At 37.9% G+C, this 14940-nt stretch overlaps 1 protein-coding gene across 6 annotated transcripts in view; it reads left to right on the top strand.

Moving 5' to 3' along the window:
- Positions 1 to 14940, top strand: part of DDX59 (DEAD-box helicase 59) — a 69785-nt gene that overhangs the window by 52376 nt on the left and 2469 nt on the right. For 3 of the 6 annotated variants that reach the window (XM_073356791.1, XM_073356790.1, XM_073356789.1), the window contains exons 4-9: positions 490 to 579; positions 1256 to 1507; positions 2161 to 2313; positions 3033 to 3161; positions 4743 to 4950; positions 6521 to 7293. In XM_073356791.1, the coding sequence (XP_073212892.1) occupies positions 490 to 579; positions 1256 to 1507; positions 2161 to 2313; positions 3033 to 3161; positions 4743 to 4950; positions 6521 to 6762 (1074 nt within the window). In that variant the 3' untranslated portion in view covers positions 6763 to 7293. Of the gene's footprint in view, positions 1 to 489; positions 580 to 1255; positions 1508 to 2160; positions 2314 to 3032; positions 3162 to 4742; positions 4951 to 5617; positions 5743 to 6520; positions 7294 to 14940 lie in introns of those variants that run through there. The other 3 variants (XM_073356792.1, XM_073356793.1, XM_073356794.1) reach the window with 3 other exon arrangements.

Raw genomic sequence — 14940 nt, 5'->3', positions numbered from 1 at the left:
TCTTGTCTTTATAAGTTTGCTGCTTTCAAAGGGTATAATTTGCCACTTAAGTGAGGAATTATAATTTACAACAGGAAACACTTTAGTTCCTTGACTTTAGGATTTAGATTTTTGTGGCACGGAACACACTGCAGGCATTCATAAATTCCAGGTATCATCTTCAGAGGGCTAATTATTCCATTTGTTTTCAGGTACACACAGCTTTGGAGAATCATGTACAGGAATGTCAAGTCTCTTTGCATTTGAACGTGAATAATTACATAAATACAGATAATTGGTACAAATGTGCTGTAACTGTAACGTACCCTTGATAGTCACCCACCTTTTTCTGTCCCTACTAAAAACAAAAACAGAAAGCTTGCATTTTTGTAGTCCAATGCTTGCAAGTGCTAATGTCAAACATATTATTTTTCAAGGACTGCATACAATTTTCATATAGCTTTAACTCATATTAGCTTGCTTTTCTAATGTTTTGCTTTCTTCTGATAGGTTATAATAGCAACACCCGGAAGACTATTAGATATTTTAAAACAAAGCTCTGTTCAGCTCCATGGTATTAAAATCGTAGTTGTGGATGAAGTAAGTTCATATAAAGTTAAATACTGTAATTAGAAACAAGTGTTATCAAAATACAGTGATAATGGCCACTGTTAGAGCTCTCATATTTCTGACTGTTAAATAAAAGGTGGCTGCCTAATATAGGTCCTGATCAAGCAAAGCACTTACGCAAGTCCTAAACTTTAAGTTTGTGTGTAGTCCCACTGACTTCCTTGGAATTTAGCATATGCTTTAAAGTTAAGCACGTCGTTGAATGCTTTGCTGGATTAGGTCCATAGTGTCTAATAAGTGGTTTAACTGGAGTCCCAGGCGAGGTGGTTGATTGTCAACTAAACACAATGTTTATTAAAATATAGTTTATACTTCTCAGGGTTAAAAAGTGAATTTAGTATTATGTAAAAGATGCTTGAGTGGCTGTAGTCATGTCAGTTTACATCACTGATAGGAGCGCAAGCTCCGCCACAGCGCCCCACGAGTGTCAACAGAAGAAGTGTGTCTATCCCTCTTCATAGCTTTTCTTCTGACTACTCAAATCAGAACTGATTTTAATGTGGTGACAATGTCGCTACACTAGTGTTGATTATGTCAATTAAAGAATAGTGCATGATTGTCAGAGCTTCCCTGTGTCTTTTTGTATACTATACTTAAAATTATTAGGAAAAACATCATACTGTCTTAAATTAATATTTTCATTTAGGCTGATACCATGTTAAAGATGGGCTTCCAGCAACAAGTGCTGGATATTTTGGAAAACACCTCCAGTGATCGTCAGACCATATTGGTTTCAGCCACAATACCAGTTGGCATTGAGCAGCTGGCAAATCAACTTCTGCAGAATCCTGTGAGAATAACCATTGGAGAAAAGAATCTGCCATGTTCCAATGTTCGCCAGATTATCTTGTGGGTAGAAGAACCATCTAAAAAGAAAAAACTATTTGAAATATTAAATGTTAGTATAGTGTTTTATTTAGCAAATTATTTCTATGCTTGTAGTGAATAAAGTTTAATTTAGCTCTTGCCTATCTAGTGCAAATGTGTGTGAGGCAAACGAGCAGTAATGGACAGTACGTTATCTGCCCCACCACATTCAAGAATGTCTCCGTGGGGGTTCCCTGATAAAACAAAAAGACGTGAGGGCCTTAATCCTCACAATAATTCTAGGTTTATTTTATGAGCATTCTGAAGTAATCTTAGCTGCAGTTATGTAAGAGATTAATATGTGCATTTAAGTGAAACTCAGATCTATTTCACATTTTAAAAACTCACCATTTTTGTATTTAAAATACATCTTCAAAAAGATTATTTCTGAAGTTGTTTCAAGGCAAACTAGGGACCTGATTTTACAAACCCTTATGCATGTGTTTAATTTGACTCATAAGTAACATTACACATGTGTGCAAGTATTTTCAGGATTAGGGCTTAAATCTTGTCCTTTTTTTATTAGGCGTTGGAGGATTTTTAAAAAAAATAAATATGCTTGTTTCAAAAAAAGTATAAAATCTACTGAAGAGAAAATGAGCAATTGAAAATAAATAGCTGTGGTTGACCAGAAATAAACTATGCTGATACAGTAGGTTTTACACAACTATTTTAATTTTACAGGATAAGAAACTCTTCAAACCTCCAGTATTGGTATTTGTGGACTGCAAGCTTGGAGCAGATCTTCTGAGTGATGCTGTTCATAAAATCACAGGATTACAATGCATATCGATGCATTCTGATAAATCACAAACTGAAAGAACAAATATACTGCAGGTTTGTACTTCCTAAAATAGAGATCTCTACGTCACTATGAAACATTCCATCTTATTTTTAAAAAGATAATTTAGTTTTAATGAGTTAGTAAAGTAGGCATCTTGTCGTTGTCTGTCACTTACATAAAAGCTGACTAATGCAATTCCAGAGACCACTGGATTTAATGTTTGTTTTTAAACTCCAGGCATAATTTTTATTCTTCAGAATATTGTTCTTTGGGGTGAAGTAAATGCATAGTGAAAGTACTTACATCTGTCTTGTATTACTGAGTTTTCACAATGAATGCTAGAGTTTATGGAAAACTGAAATGAGAGCACAGATTGTATTTCTACTAATACTTCAAGAAAGTGGCTATTTTAAATACTCTAGATTACTCTATTATTATTATTATTTATTTTAAATGGGAATTGACTTGAACATTAGTTAGTCTGTGACTGGTTTTGTGCCTTGCTGAATTGGTGTTTTGTATCATTTTAAGCAGGACTCACTGAATCACAAAATTTTATTTCTGTGTGTGCTACATAAATCAAGAGTACAGTAGGGCACTATTTTTCTTCTTTTTTCAGCAGCAGAATAGTCTGTTGTGCAAATTATGACACTGCCCTTTATTTGAACCAACAGTATCTTGCCCTTTTACAGCAGATCTCAAAAGGGGAATTGCAAGGAAATAAAGCATACATAGAAAGTAATTATAATTTATTTTGTTTCCCACCCTTCAGGGATTATTTCAGGAAAAATATGAAGTCGTAGTAAGCACTGGAGTCCTTGGGCGAGGGCTTGACCTTGTCAATGTCAAACTGGTTGTAAATTTTGATATGCCCTCAAGCATGGACGAATACGTACATCAGGTAAAGAGATACGTGTATCTTAAACATACATGAGATACTTGCTAAAACATTGTTGGAAAAATAAAACAAGACCATGCATGATTTGAATTGAAAGATGCACGCATAGGGATGGACGTACCTCCGGAAAAGTTCCCTTTAGGAGGGCAGGGAGAAGGGAATTCTGAAGAATCTCTCCTCCATCCTATGCAAGAAACACCAAACCTTCAGTCTGAATTAATGGAGGAACACTAAAAAATAATGCCTCTATTTGCCAGTGGTGTTTATATAGCTCTCCCTCTCCACCTCAGTGTGAAGGAGTATCTCAGTTCCTATACCTTTTTAAAGCATATGTGTATACTAAACATTATTAGTTCTTTCATTTTTTGTTGGAAAAAACTGAAATGTCAATGAAATAATGAATGGGAACTCTGCTTACCCATATAGCAATATTTGATGTTTTGCTTAGTTCCAACCTATTAGACCTCGCTACTTTTGTGAAACAACTAAGAGCTAGTAGAGCATTCAGAGTACTCACTTGCCCATGACAATACTATATATTAGGGCTGTGGATTAATTGCAGTTACCTCATGTGATTAACTCAAAAAAATTAATCACGATTAAAAAATTGTGATCAATCACACTGTTAAACAATAGCATACCAACTTATTCAATATTTTTGATTTTTCTACATTTTCAAATTTATCCATTTCAATTACAACACAGAATACAAAGTGTACAGTGCTCAATTTATATTATTTTTTATTACAAATATTTGCACTGCAAAAATGATAAATCGTGTTTTTCAATTCACCTCATACAAGGACTGTAGAGCAATCTCTTTGTCATGAAAGTGCAACTTACAAATGTAGGTTTTTTTATTACATAACTGCACTCAAAAACAAAACAATGTAAAACTTTAGAGCCTACAAGACCATGCTACATTGCCATGCAAATGCCCGTCTCACTTTCAGGTGACATTGTAAACAAGAAGCGGGCAGCATTATCTTCTGCAAATGTAAACAAACTTGTTTGAACAATTGTCTGAACAAGAAGTAGGACCAATTGGACTTGTGGGCTCTAAAGTTTTACATAGTTTTATTTTTGAATGCAGGCTTTTTGTACATAATTCTACATTTTTAAGTTCAACTTTCATGGCAGAGATTGGACTACACTACTTGTATTAGGTGAGTTGAAAAATACTATTTGTTTTGTTTTTTATAGTGCAAATATTTGTAATCAAAAATAAAGTGAGCACTCTAAACTTTGTATTCTGTGTTGTTATTGAAATCAATGTATTTGAAAATGTAGAAAATGTCCAAAAATAGTTAAATAAATGATATTCTATTGTTTAACAGCGCAATTAATGATGCAATTAATCGTGATTAATTTTTTTCATCACGCATTCATCACAATTAATTTTTTAATCGCTTGACAGTCCTACTATATATCCAGTTTCATGTAAGAACACCCAATGTACAGTATTGCTGCAACAAAAATACATTTTTAAACTATCACACAATGGAGTTTAAGCAGTCTTCTTTTATTCTGAAGGGAGATAGATTACTAATGCCAATTTAAAATAAACTTTGTTTTCATTTGCAGGTTGGAAGAGCAGGAAGGCTGGGTCACAGTGGAACTGCAATTACTTTTATCAATAACAACAGCAAGAAGCTTTTTTGGGATGTTGTAAAGAGAGTAAAACCAACAGGCACGATTCTTCCTCCACAGTTGCTAAACTCCCCTTATCTTCATGACCAAAAGAGAAAAGAACAACAGAAAGTTACACAATCACAGAACAGTCTTGTAACAGGTGATAATCTTATGGACATTATTAGAAAACATGACAAAAGTAATTCTCAGAAGTGATTAATGGTATTATATTTATAAATGTGTAAATATAATGAAAGCACTGTATTTCAGTAATAATTAAACATGAATTTATATCATTGGTATAAGATCGTTCGAAGTTATTTTTTAAAACGTGTAACCTTTTTTCTGGAGAAATCCTGAGTCTGATTTTCATCTCCATCCCCAAATAGTGCCTGATCTAAAAGGACATTCCAAATTTAAAAAGTACACTTCAGTCTAAAAGTACAGTAACATCTAAAAGCATTTTTTCAGTTTGTTTACTTTGTGTAGGTGACATCTTCTTATATAGTTATTTTCTTATATAGTTATTTTCACTGTTCTTTCCTTGTTGTTTCTGTGGGGTTTTTGCACCGCAGTGGAGGAGAGAGGAATATTTTTAAAACAGAAAAATTTGGTTGTAAAACTAATTGGCATGGACATGTTTACTATCTGCAAATATTTTTAACTCTTGTTAAATTAACAATGTTTAAGTTAAGAATGTCCCTTTAACCCTCAAATCAATATCTAATTATCCTCAATACTGGGCACCCCCACAATTTTCATTTATGGGTCACAATGAATTATTAAAAATGATTGTTTTCTTCTTGCCATCACATGTCTGAAACCAGTAAAAAAAAATCCTGCTCCAGTACTCTACAACATAAAGAAGATTTTTTTCCCGGTTGTCATTTGGGCTAGCAAGGACTGTGGTTTCTTCAACTTCATATTAGAGAAGTGAGAAAAATTAGATCTAGTAATTAAAACATGAAATTGTGATCTCATTCTGTTAATGGGGGCATGATTGGGCTGTTAGGGTGGAATGTTATACTATAAAAAAAAATAGGGCTGTCAATGTACTGACATGATTAACTCAAAAAAATGAATCGCAGTTTTAATTGCACTGTTAAACAATAGAATACCAACTGAAATTTATTTAATATTTTGGATGTTTTTCTACATTTTCACATCTATTGTATTCCGTGTTGTAATTGAAATCAAAGTGTATATTATTTTTTATTACAAATATTTGCACTGTAAAAATGATAAAAGAAATAGTAGTTTTCACTTCACCTCATACAAGTACTATAGTGCACTCTTTGTTGTGAAAGTGCAATTTAAACAAATGTAGATTTTTTTGTTACATATCTGTACTCAAAAACAAAACAACGTAAAACTTCAGAGCCTACAAGTCCACTCAGTCCTACTTGTTCAGCCAATTGCTAAGACAAATAAGTTTGTTTACATTTACAGGAGATAATGCTGCCCTCTTCTTATTAACAATGTCACCAGAAAGTGAGAACAGGCATTTGCATGGCACTTTTGTAGCAAGCATTGCAATGTATTTATATGCCAGACATGGTAAACATTCATATGCCTCTTCATACTTCGAGCATTCCAGAGGACATGCTTCCATGCTGATGATACTAGTTAAAAAAAAATGTTAATTCAGTTTGTGACTGAACTCCCTGGGGGAGAATTGTATGTCCCCTGCTCTGTTTTACCCACATTCTGCCATATGTTTCATGTTATAGCAGTCTTGGATGAAGACCCAGCACATGTTGTTCATTTTAAGAACACTTCCGCTGCAGATCTGACAAAACGCAAAGAAGGTACCAATGTGAGATTTCTAAAGATAGCTACGGCACTGGACCCAAGGTTTAAGAATCTGAAGTGCCTTCCAAAATCTGAGAGGGACGGGGTGTGGAGCATGCTTTCAGAAGTCTTAAAAGAGCAACACTCAGATGCAGAAACTTCCGAACCTCAACCACCATAAAAGAAAACCTTCTGCTGGTGGCATCTGACTCAGAGGATGAAAATGAACATGCGTTGGTCCACGCTGCTTTGGATTGTTATTGAGCAGAACCAGTCATCAGCATGGACATATGTCCCCTGGAATGGTGGTTGAAGCATGAAGGGACATATGAATCTTTAGCGCATCTGGCACGTAAATATCTTGTGACGCCAGCTACAATAGTGCCCGGAGAATGCCTGTTCTCACTTTCAGGTGACATTGTAAACAAGAAGTGGGAGGCATTTTCTCCTGCAAATGTAAACCAACTTGTTTGTCTGAGTGATTGGCTGAACAAGAAGTAGGACTGAGTGGACTTGTAGGCTCTTAAGTTTTACACTGTTTTATTTTTGAATGCATTTTTTTGTACATAATTCTACATTTGTAAGTTTAACGTTCATGATAAAGAGATTGCATTACAGTACTTGTATTAGTTTAATTGAAAAATACTATATGTTTTGGTTTTTTACAGTGCAAATACTTGTAATCAAAAATAAATACAAAGTGTACACTGCTCACTTTATATTCTGTTTTGTAATTGAAATCAATATATTTGGAAATGTAGAAGACATCCAAAAATATTTAAATAAATGGTATTCTATTATTATTTAACAGTGCGATTAATCCCAATCAGTTTTTTTTTAAATGCTTGACAGCCCTAAAAAAACCCCAACAGAATCAGATAGATCATGCAGGGAAGCAGTTTTCAAATGCTCTTGACCTCAACAGGATTGAATCTGGTTCTCTAGGCTCTGATCCTGCAATCTCTTAAAGAAATGCTTACATTTAAGCACAGTAGTCTCATTGGGCCAGATCCTTAATTTGTTTAAATTTTTGTAGTTGCATTAAAGCAATGGAGTTTGACAATTTACATCAGCTGGGGATGTGGCCCAATCTTCAAGAGCACTACATATGAACTTAAATTTAGCGTGTGCATAGCTGTTTGCCGGCGTGTGGTCCTATATGCTAAAACTATTGCAAGAGATTCTGTCAACAAAGCCTTTTAATTCCCTTCAATAAAAACCCATCAATTAATATTTTAAATTTATTTTGTGTATATTGCCCAAACCCTGCAGTGTCTTTTAAAAACCAAGTTCATTACAGAATAAAGTACCATCTTCCCATCATTAATGAAACTTCAGGAGAGAACAGTCCATTTTTATCCATCCTATTTTAAAAAAACACAACTCTTATCCTACTCAGGCATTTTTTCTGAGTGAGTCAGACTACAGAATGAATGCTGAATAAGTACAGGAAAATTGAAGTCTTATGTAAACTTGTATAGGCATGTGGATGGGTGTGGAATTATACAGTACATGAAAACAGAGGTTTATGGAAACATGCCTTTTTCCTCTGGAAAGACAACACATATTTGCTATGTAGGCAGATCTTTATTTAGTGTCTGCATTCGTACTAAAGTAACCCGCTGGTTGAAGATAGCTCAAAAGTAAGTTGTTTTGTGTTAGATATATATAATATATATATATCTTTTGGTTTATAAAAATGCATCCTTTGCAAGCGTCTGGACACATGTAAAAACACAATTAAAACTAATGTTGATAAAAGCAAAAAAACAAACATAAAACCTATTTCACACCGACCACAGCTCACTCCGTGTCATCGCAGCAGCCCACGAATGGAATAAATAGAGCTTTGTACTATACCCTGAATCTCAAAAGATTGGCTTTTTCAGACCTATCCTGGAAACAAATTTAAATACAGCCTTCCCTCCAGGCCACTGCAATTCAAATCTAAGATCTTTTAGCAGATAAAGTGACACATGTTCCATGTCCATCCTAATGCATTATCTAAAACTTCCGGATGTTCTTCAAGGAAATCTCAGACAATAATCCAATATGGAATTCACAAAGACATCGGTTCCTTTTTATGTGGTATGCAAAAAAACAGAGGAACATGTCTTCCCCAATCCTGCATCCCCTGAAATACTGTAAAGAACCTTTTCTTAGTGGACCTCTAAAACTGGAGTTATGGAGTGGCATAATGGAGGTAAGGGGTTATTGTCCACATGTTTCACCAGCTGGCCACCTTGACCTGCTATAGATGTTGCTCCTAGGCACTGCTACTGTGCTATTTATTCCTACTTATATATCAGTAGTTCTCTAATTTATAGTATGAACCGCTTCTTAGCAGTTGTCTTGCAGACACCTACCCTCCCAGTCATAACGTAACATCCCTGTGGCAACAAGAGTATCATTAGGAAATTATGTAGTTTTAGCTCTCTTTAGTGCATTAAATATTTTGTCCTTTTTGAAGAAAGTTGTCATTCTCTGTTTGTGCTCTATTTCATTTCCCCCCACTAATCTATTCCATTTGTCTCATTTCAAAACAAAAACAGCTGTTATATGATCACCAGTGGTCCATGGGCCACAGTTTAGGAACTTCAGAAGGGGTGCCCTCTTCAGGTTAACAGCCAGAATACCAATACATTATCAATACTGCTTTTGTCTTGTATGAGGTTGTTTATATGAGGACATGCAGGAAAATTAATCCAAATTAACTAAATGTGTGAATTTGAAGTGGATTAGTGAAACCACATTAACCCAGTCTGAACATCCTCATTCAGAATTAAAGTGACCTTAATTCAATTCCAGAGTCAATTAAACTACACCAAATTAAGGGCACTAATTCTGAATAACAGAGAATGTTTAATTAACCCATTTCAAATTAACATCTTTAGTTAATTCAAATTAAGTTTCCTGGATGTTCTCATGTAGACAAGATTTGTGTGAATGTGCATATGCACGTACTGGAAATGACACAGCACTGTCTGCACTTACCAGAATTTAACCCTTCCAAGTTCGAATGCTATGTTTACATTTTAAATTATTTTTCATTTGATCAGTGCCAAATACTAATATTTATGCTAAAATATTGTATTTAATATTTCATCCTGATTTGTACCGTGTTCCAGATACTGCTTTGTTAACATAGTTTGATTAAGATTAGGAAAACAGTCATGTCTTGTTTTACTGTGCTGCTGCTTTTGAACTTTATCCTTCCTTTTGTCTCCCTCTGCTGGCATATTTTTACCTTGTCTTGTATTTTAGTTTGGCCGATGTACAATATTTCTGAATACCAGCTGTTTTGTTTTACCTGCCCTATAACAGAGCTGAATGCTTTAAGACCAACTGGAAAACTACTCAGAACATATAAGATTATGCAACTGATGAATATTCTGATAACCGAAACAGCTAACAGTATTTTTCTAGTAAAGAACGTGGGTGGGATATTGTATTTGCATATAGTATGTATAGAACACAGCTTTACTGTCCTGTTTTTAGGATTATTTTCTGTGGAAATTTTGTGGGAGAATAATTGGTAATTTTGCTCAATATGAAGCAATAACTAAATTAAAATAAACCCTGGATTATAATGTTTTCTTAATGTAGAGAAAGAGTAGAGTAGTGGAAGGGTTATTATTCTTAATTGAGATAGATTATATGATTTGTTTTGTCCCCCAATTGTCGGCCAGACACCAGATCAGACATAAACAATTAGACAAGCGCCGTACTGCATCTGGTGGCTTATCCTAAAGCCAAGTCTTAAACAAAGATCCTTGTGGTCTGAAGGAAGCAGCTCTATTTATCTGAGCCAAAAGAAATCTTTGGACAATTGATTCAGTTTGAGCTGAACTAGGTTTGCTTCAGATGGAAGTTGCCTCTTCATCTCTTGTGGGATGTAACTGATATATGACAATGACTTTATATTGTCAAAATGATTTCACTGGAGCCCTCTGAAGAAAATGTTATGGAGTTGATCACGCCTGGCAAAGGCATATCAGTTTGAATTGTATGGCACTTAAGAAAAGGGAATTTGCAAACAATAATAGGATTATTGAATAATAGGATTATTTCCCAGATATGGGAAAAAGCAAAAACAAACCACTGAGTTCATTTGGAAGGGAAGGATAGAATCTTTCAACAGAGAAGGTATCAGTTAAATTGGTACACTATATACTATACTAAATGTTAAGGGTATGACATTAACTCACAAAAAGAAAAGGAGTACTTGTGGCACCTTAGAGACTAATCAATTTATTTGAGCATGAGCTTTTGTGAGCTACAGCTCACTTCATCGGATGCATACCGTGGAAACTGCAGCAGACTTTATATACACACAGAGAATATGAAACAATACCTCCTCCCACCCCACTGTCCTGCTGGTAATAGCTTATCTAAAGTGATCATCAGGTTGGGCCATTTCCAGCATAAATCCAGGTTTTCTCACCCTCCACCCCCCCACACACAAATTCACTCTCCTGCTGGTAATAGCCCATCCAAAGTGACAACTCTCTACACAATGTGCATGATAATCAAGTTGGGCCATTTCCTGCACAAATCCAGGTTCTCTCACCCCCTCACCCCCCTCCAAAAACCACACACACAAACTCACTATCCTGCTGGTAATAGCTCATCCAAAGTGACCACTCTCCCTACAATGTGCATGATAATCAAGGTGGGCCATTTCCAGCACAAATTCAGGTTTTCTCACCCCCCCACCCCCATACACACACAAACTCACTCTCCTGCTGGTAATAGCTCATCCAAAGTGACCACTCTCCCTACAATGTGCATGGTAATCAAGGTGGGCCATGTCCAGCACAAATCCAGGCTTTCTCACCCCCCCCCTTTTTTTTTCTTCCCCAGGGACACACACACACACAAACTCACTCTCCTGCTGGCAATAGCTCATCCAAACTGACCGCTCTCCAAGTTTAAATCCAAGTTAAACCAGAACGTCGGGGGGGGGGGGGGGGTTGGAAAAAACAAGGGGAAATAGGCTACCTTGCATAATGACTTAGCCACTCCCAGTCTCTATTTAAGCCTAAATTAATAGTATCCAATTTGCAAATGAATTCCAATTCAGCAGTTTCTCGCTGCTACATTAACTCAGAAAGCCCTTCCTTTTGTGGATTAATATCTTGTCATCCATAATTTCAATGTGTGTGTGTATATATATATATATATACACTTTTTAAAAAAAAGTATGACTCAAATCTAACTACTTTTTATCTCATAGGTACTGCAAAATCTTAGTAATGTTTATATTTTTCTTAAAATCAGATGCAAGGTAGCAGAAGTAATCTTTGACCATTCAAAAAAGATTTATTGCCTAACCATTTGTACATGCTCTGAATACTCTTCACCACTAGTTTTAAGGTCTCTGCCATTTGCAGGTTTTTTTTTTACACACACGACTTTATGAATCACAGTGGGGTAACAGCACAGGCTTTCAGTAGCTAGTTATAAATGAAGTATCAACTATCTTAATCAGCAGCTCAACCTAGCAACTAGTAATAGATTGATTTATTATAGGATTTGTAGCACAGGGAGGTCCTGAGCACAGATCTGAAAGAGAAGGCTCTGGCCTTAGGGGGCCAGCTCAGAGAGGGTATTTGTGTATGGAGCTGCCTGGAAGCAGGTGCTAACGTTTGTGTGAGTTGCTGAAAATGGTGCAGAGCAGGGGAGATGGGATAAGAGCCAAGAATGGCAGGTTTCAGAGTAGCAGCCCTGTTAGTCTGTATTTGCAAAAAGAAAAGGAGTACTTGTGGCACCTAAGAGACTAACCAATGTATTTGAGCATAAGCTTTCGTGAGCTACAGCTCACTAGCTCACGAAAGCTCATGCTCAAATAAATTGGTTAGTCTCTAAGGTGCCACAAGTACTCCTTTTCTTTTTGTGAATACAGACTAACAGGGCTGCTACTCTGAAACCAGTGGGGAGATATGTATACATAGAGAACATGAAACAATGGGTGTTACCATACACACTGTAACCACAGTGATCACTTAAGATGAGTTATTACCAGCAAGGGGGGGGGGGGAGAAAACCTTTTGTAGTGATAATCAAGGTGGGCCATTTCCAGCAGTTGACAAGAATGCTTGAGGGAACAGTGGGGGGGCGAAGGAGGGATAAATATGGATAAATAGGGTATTACTTTGTGAAATGACCCATCCGCTGCCAGTCTCTATTCAAGCCTAAATTAATTGTATCCAGTTTGCAAATTAATTCCAATTCAGCAGTCTCTGGTTGGAGTCTGTGTTTGAAGTTTTTTTGTTGAAGTATTGTCACTTTTAGGTCTGTAATCGAGTGACCGGAGAGACTGAAGTGTTCTCCAACTGGTTTTTGAATGTTATAATTCTTGACGTCTGATTTGTGTCCATAAAAGACACCCCCCCCGCCCCCCCTTCCTTAGACGTTCTTGTCAACTGCTGGAAAGGGGGCCCACCTTGATTATCACTACAAAAGGGTCCCCCGCCCCCCCTCCCCGCTGGTAATAGTTCACCTTAAGTGATCGCTCTGGTTACAGAGCTGTAGCTCAGGAAAGCTTATGCTTAAATAAATTGGTTAGTCTCTAAGGTGCCACAAGTACTCCTTTTCAAGACTGGCAGGGACACTTTCAGGTGGGGAGCTTTCTCCCAGCTTCCAAACGGCTCGTTAAAAAGAAAAGTGAGAACAAATATTCAAAGGAAATTCTTAGCGGTTGCTTGAGGGTGCCCTGCCTCTCTTGCTCCTAAACCTTGCACGGTGCGAAGGAGGGTTTCACCTGCTTTCCCACGGAAGGCCAACTGCTTCAGCGCGCAAGGTCATTCTATCACAAAGCCCTTGGGAGGAGCAGGACATTCGGGCAGGGGGTTCCCTGGGGGCAGACTCCGGCGCGCTGGGGAGCCCCCCGCCCTGGGGCCGGCAGCGATCTCCCCGCTCCCCAGAGCATGAGCGCCCAGGCCTCAGCAGGGAAGACCGTTCCCCAGACAACTGCTAGGGCCCGCCCGGCCGTGCTGCGTATGACGCGACCAGGGCTGTAGCCAATCGCGGGCGGCGCGGCGCATTCGAACAGGGCGCCGGAGGGCGGCTGCCGCTGGCGCGCTTGCCTGGGGGCAGGTAAGTGAGGTAGCTGTGCGGAGGCTGGGGGTGGGCTAGTCTCCCAGTGGAGGAGCCCTCCTCTCATTCCCCCCGCAGATGGGGTTTGGTACCCCGGGAGCTGTCCGCTCTCCCTCCCTAAGCCGGGGCCCTTCTCTAGTGGTGCGGGGGCTACGAGTGGGCTAGTGGAATAGACTCTTCCCCCTGTTGATATGGGGAAGTACGGTCATTCGTGCCTGCTTTGAATGCCTCGGGGCCTTGCTAACGGCCCCCTGACGCACCCGGCCAGGTGCAGGGCAACTGCCTTGAGGCCCTAGTGGGGCCCTGTTTTGCCGAGCCCAGGGAGCCCGCGCTTAGTGCACAGACTACCCCGTTAGCCACCGGCAGCCGCAGCGTCTACAAGTGGCTGGAGTCAGCCCCGAGCTGCTGCCTTAGGGCCTGCCCTTCCAGGGAGCTCTGCCTTCTAAAAGAGGGCCCCAAACGGACCCACCTCAGATCTCGCCGTGCCTCGCAATGCGGTTGGCTAATGGGTTACCTTCTCCGGAAAAACAGGAATGCATGAAAGTTGCTGTTCCGTGGGCGAGAGGCTGTTGACTCCATTGAGACAGCTGTGAAGGGAGAAAGGAATGGTTGCCTGGCCTTCCCAAACCAAGCACTCTCAGCCAACAGAGTATTGCATCTGTTGCCAGTATTGGGATCTTTATTTTGTTAAAATTACATTTGGGGAAATACGGTAGTCTTGACTTGTTATGGCCAAACGTATCTTTACAAAATGAGTACTAGTACTGGCGATAGTTCATAGGCTTGCACCACTGCATTTGTGCAGGGCTGGGGATGCAGTTGAATTTGGGGCATAAAAGTGAAAGTTTGTGACTATACAAAAATTGTAACCTTATCTGACAGGCTTTTTCTGAAGAGAATAGATTTGGTGAATATAGTAATAGCTCATTGATCTGTTTAAGCTTTAACCTAATTTTGAACACTTGAATTTTATATCTAAACAAATAGCTCAGTTACAAATGTATATTTTCTTTATTACTTATTTTGTCAAAAATTCTTAAAATGAAAGCAGCAATAAACTGAGAGATTAATCTTGCTGCAGAAGTAATATTCCTTAAGTAGTTACAAATTATATTGGAACAAGAAAGATCATGTATCTTCAATCTTAAGCATTTTTAAAGCCAAATCAAAATGAAATAAGGATAATTTAGAGACCATAGTAGTAAATGATCCAAAAGCATATAACATAAATCATTGCTCAAAGGGAAAGGAGTACTTGTGG

This window comes from Lepidochelys kempii, chromosome 8 (assembly GCF_965140285.1).
Source record: "Lepidochelys kempii isolate rLepKem1 chromosome 8, rLepKem1.hap1, whole genome shotgun sequence".
NCBI lineage: Eukaryota > Metazoa > Chordata > Testudines > Cheloniidae > Lepidochelys > Lepidochelys kempii.
The sequence above is the reverse complement of the archived record's forward strand: the minus strand, read 5'-3'. Positions and strand labels throughout refer to the sequence as shown.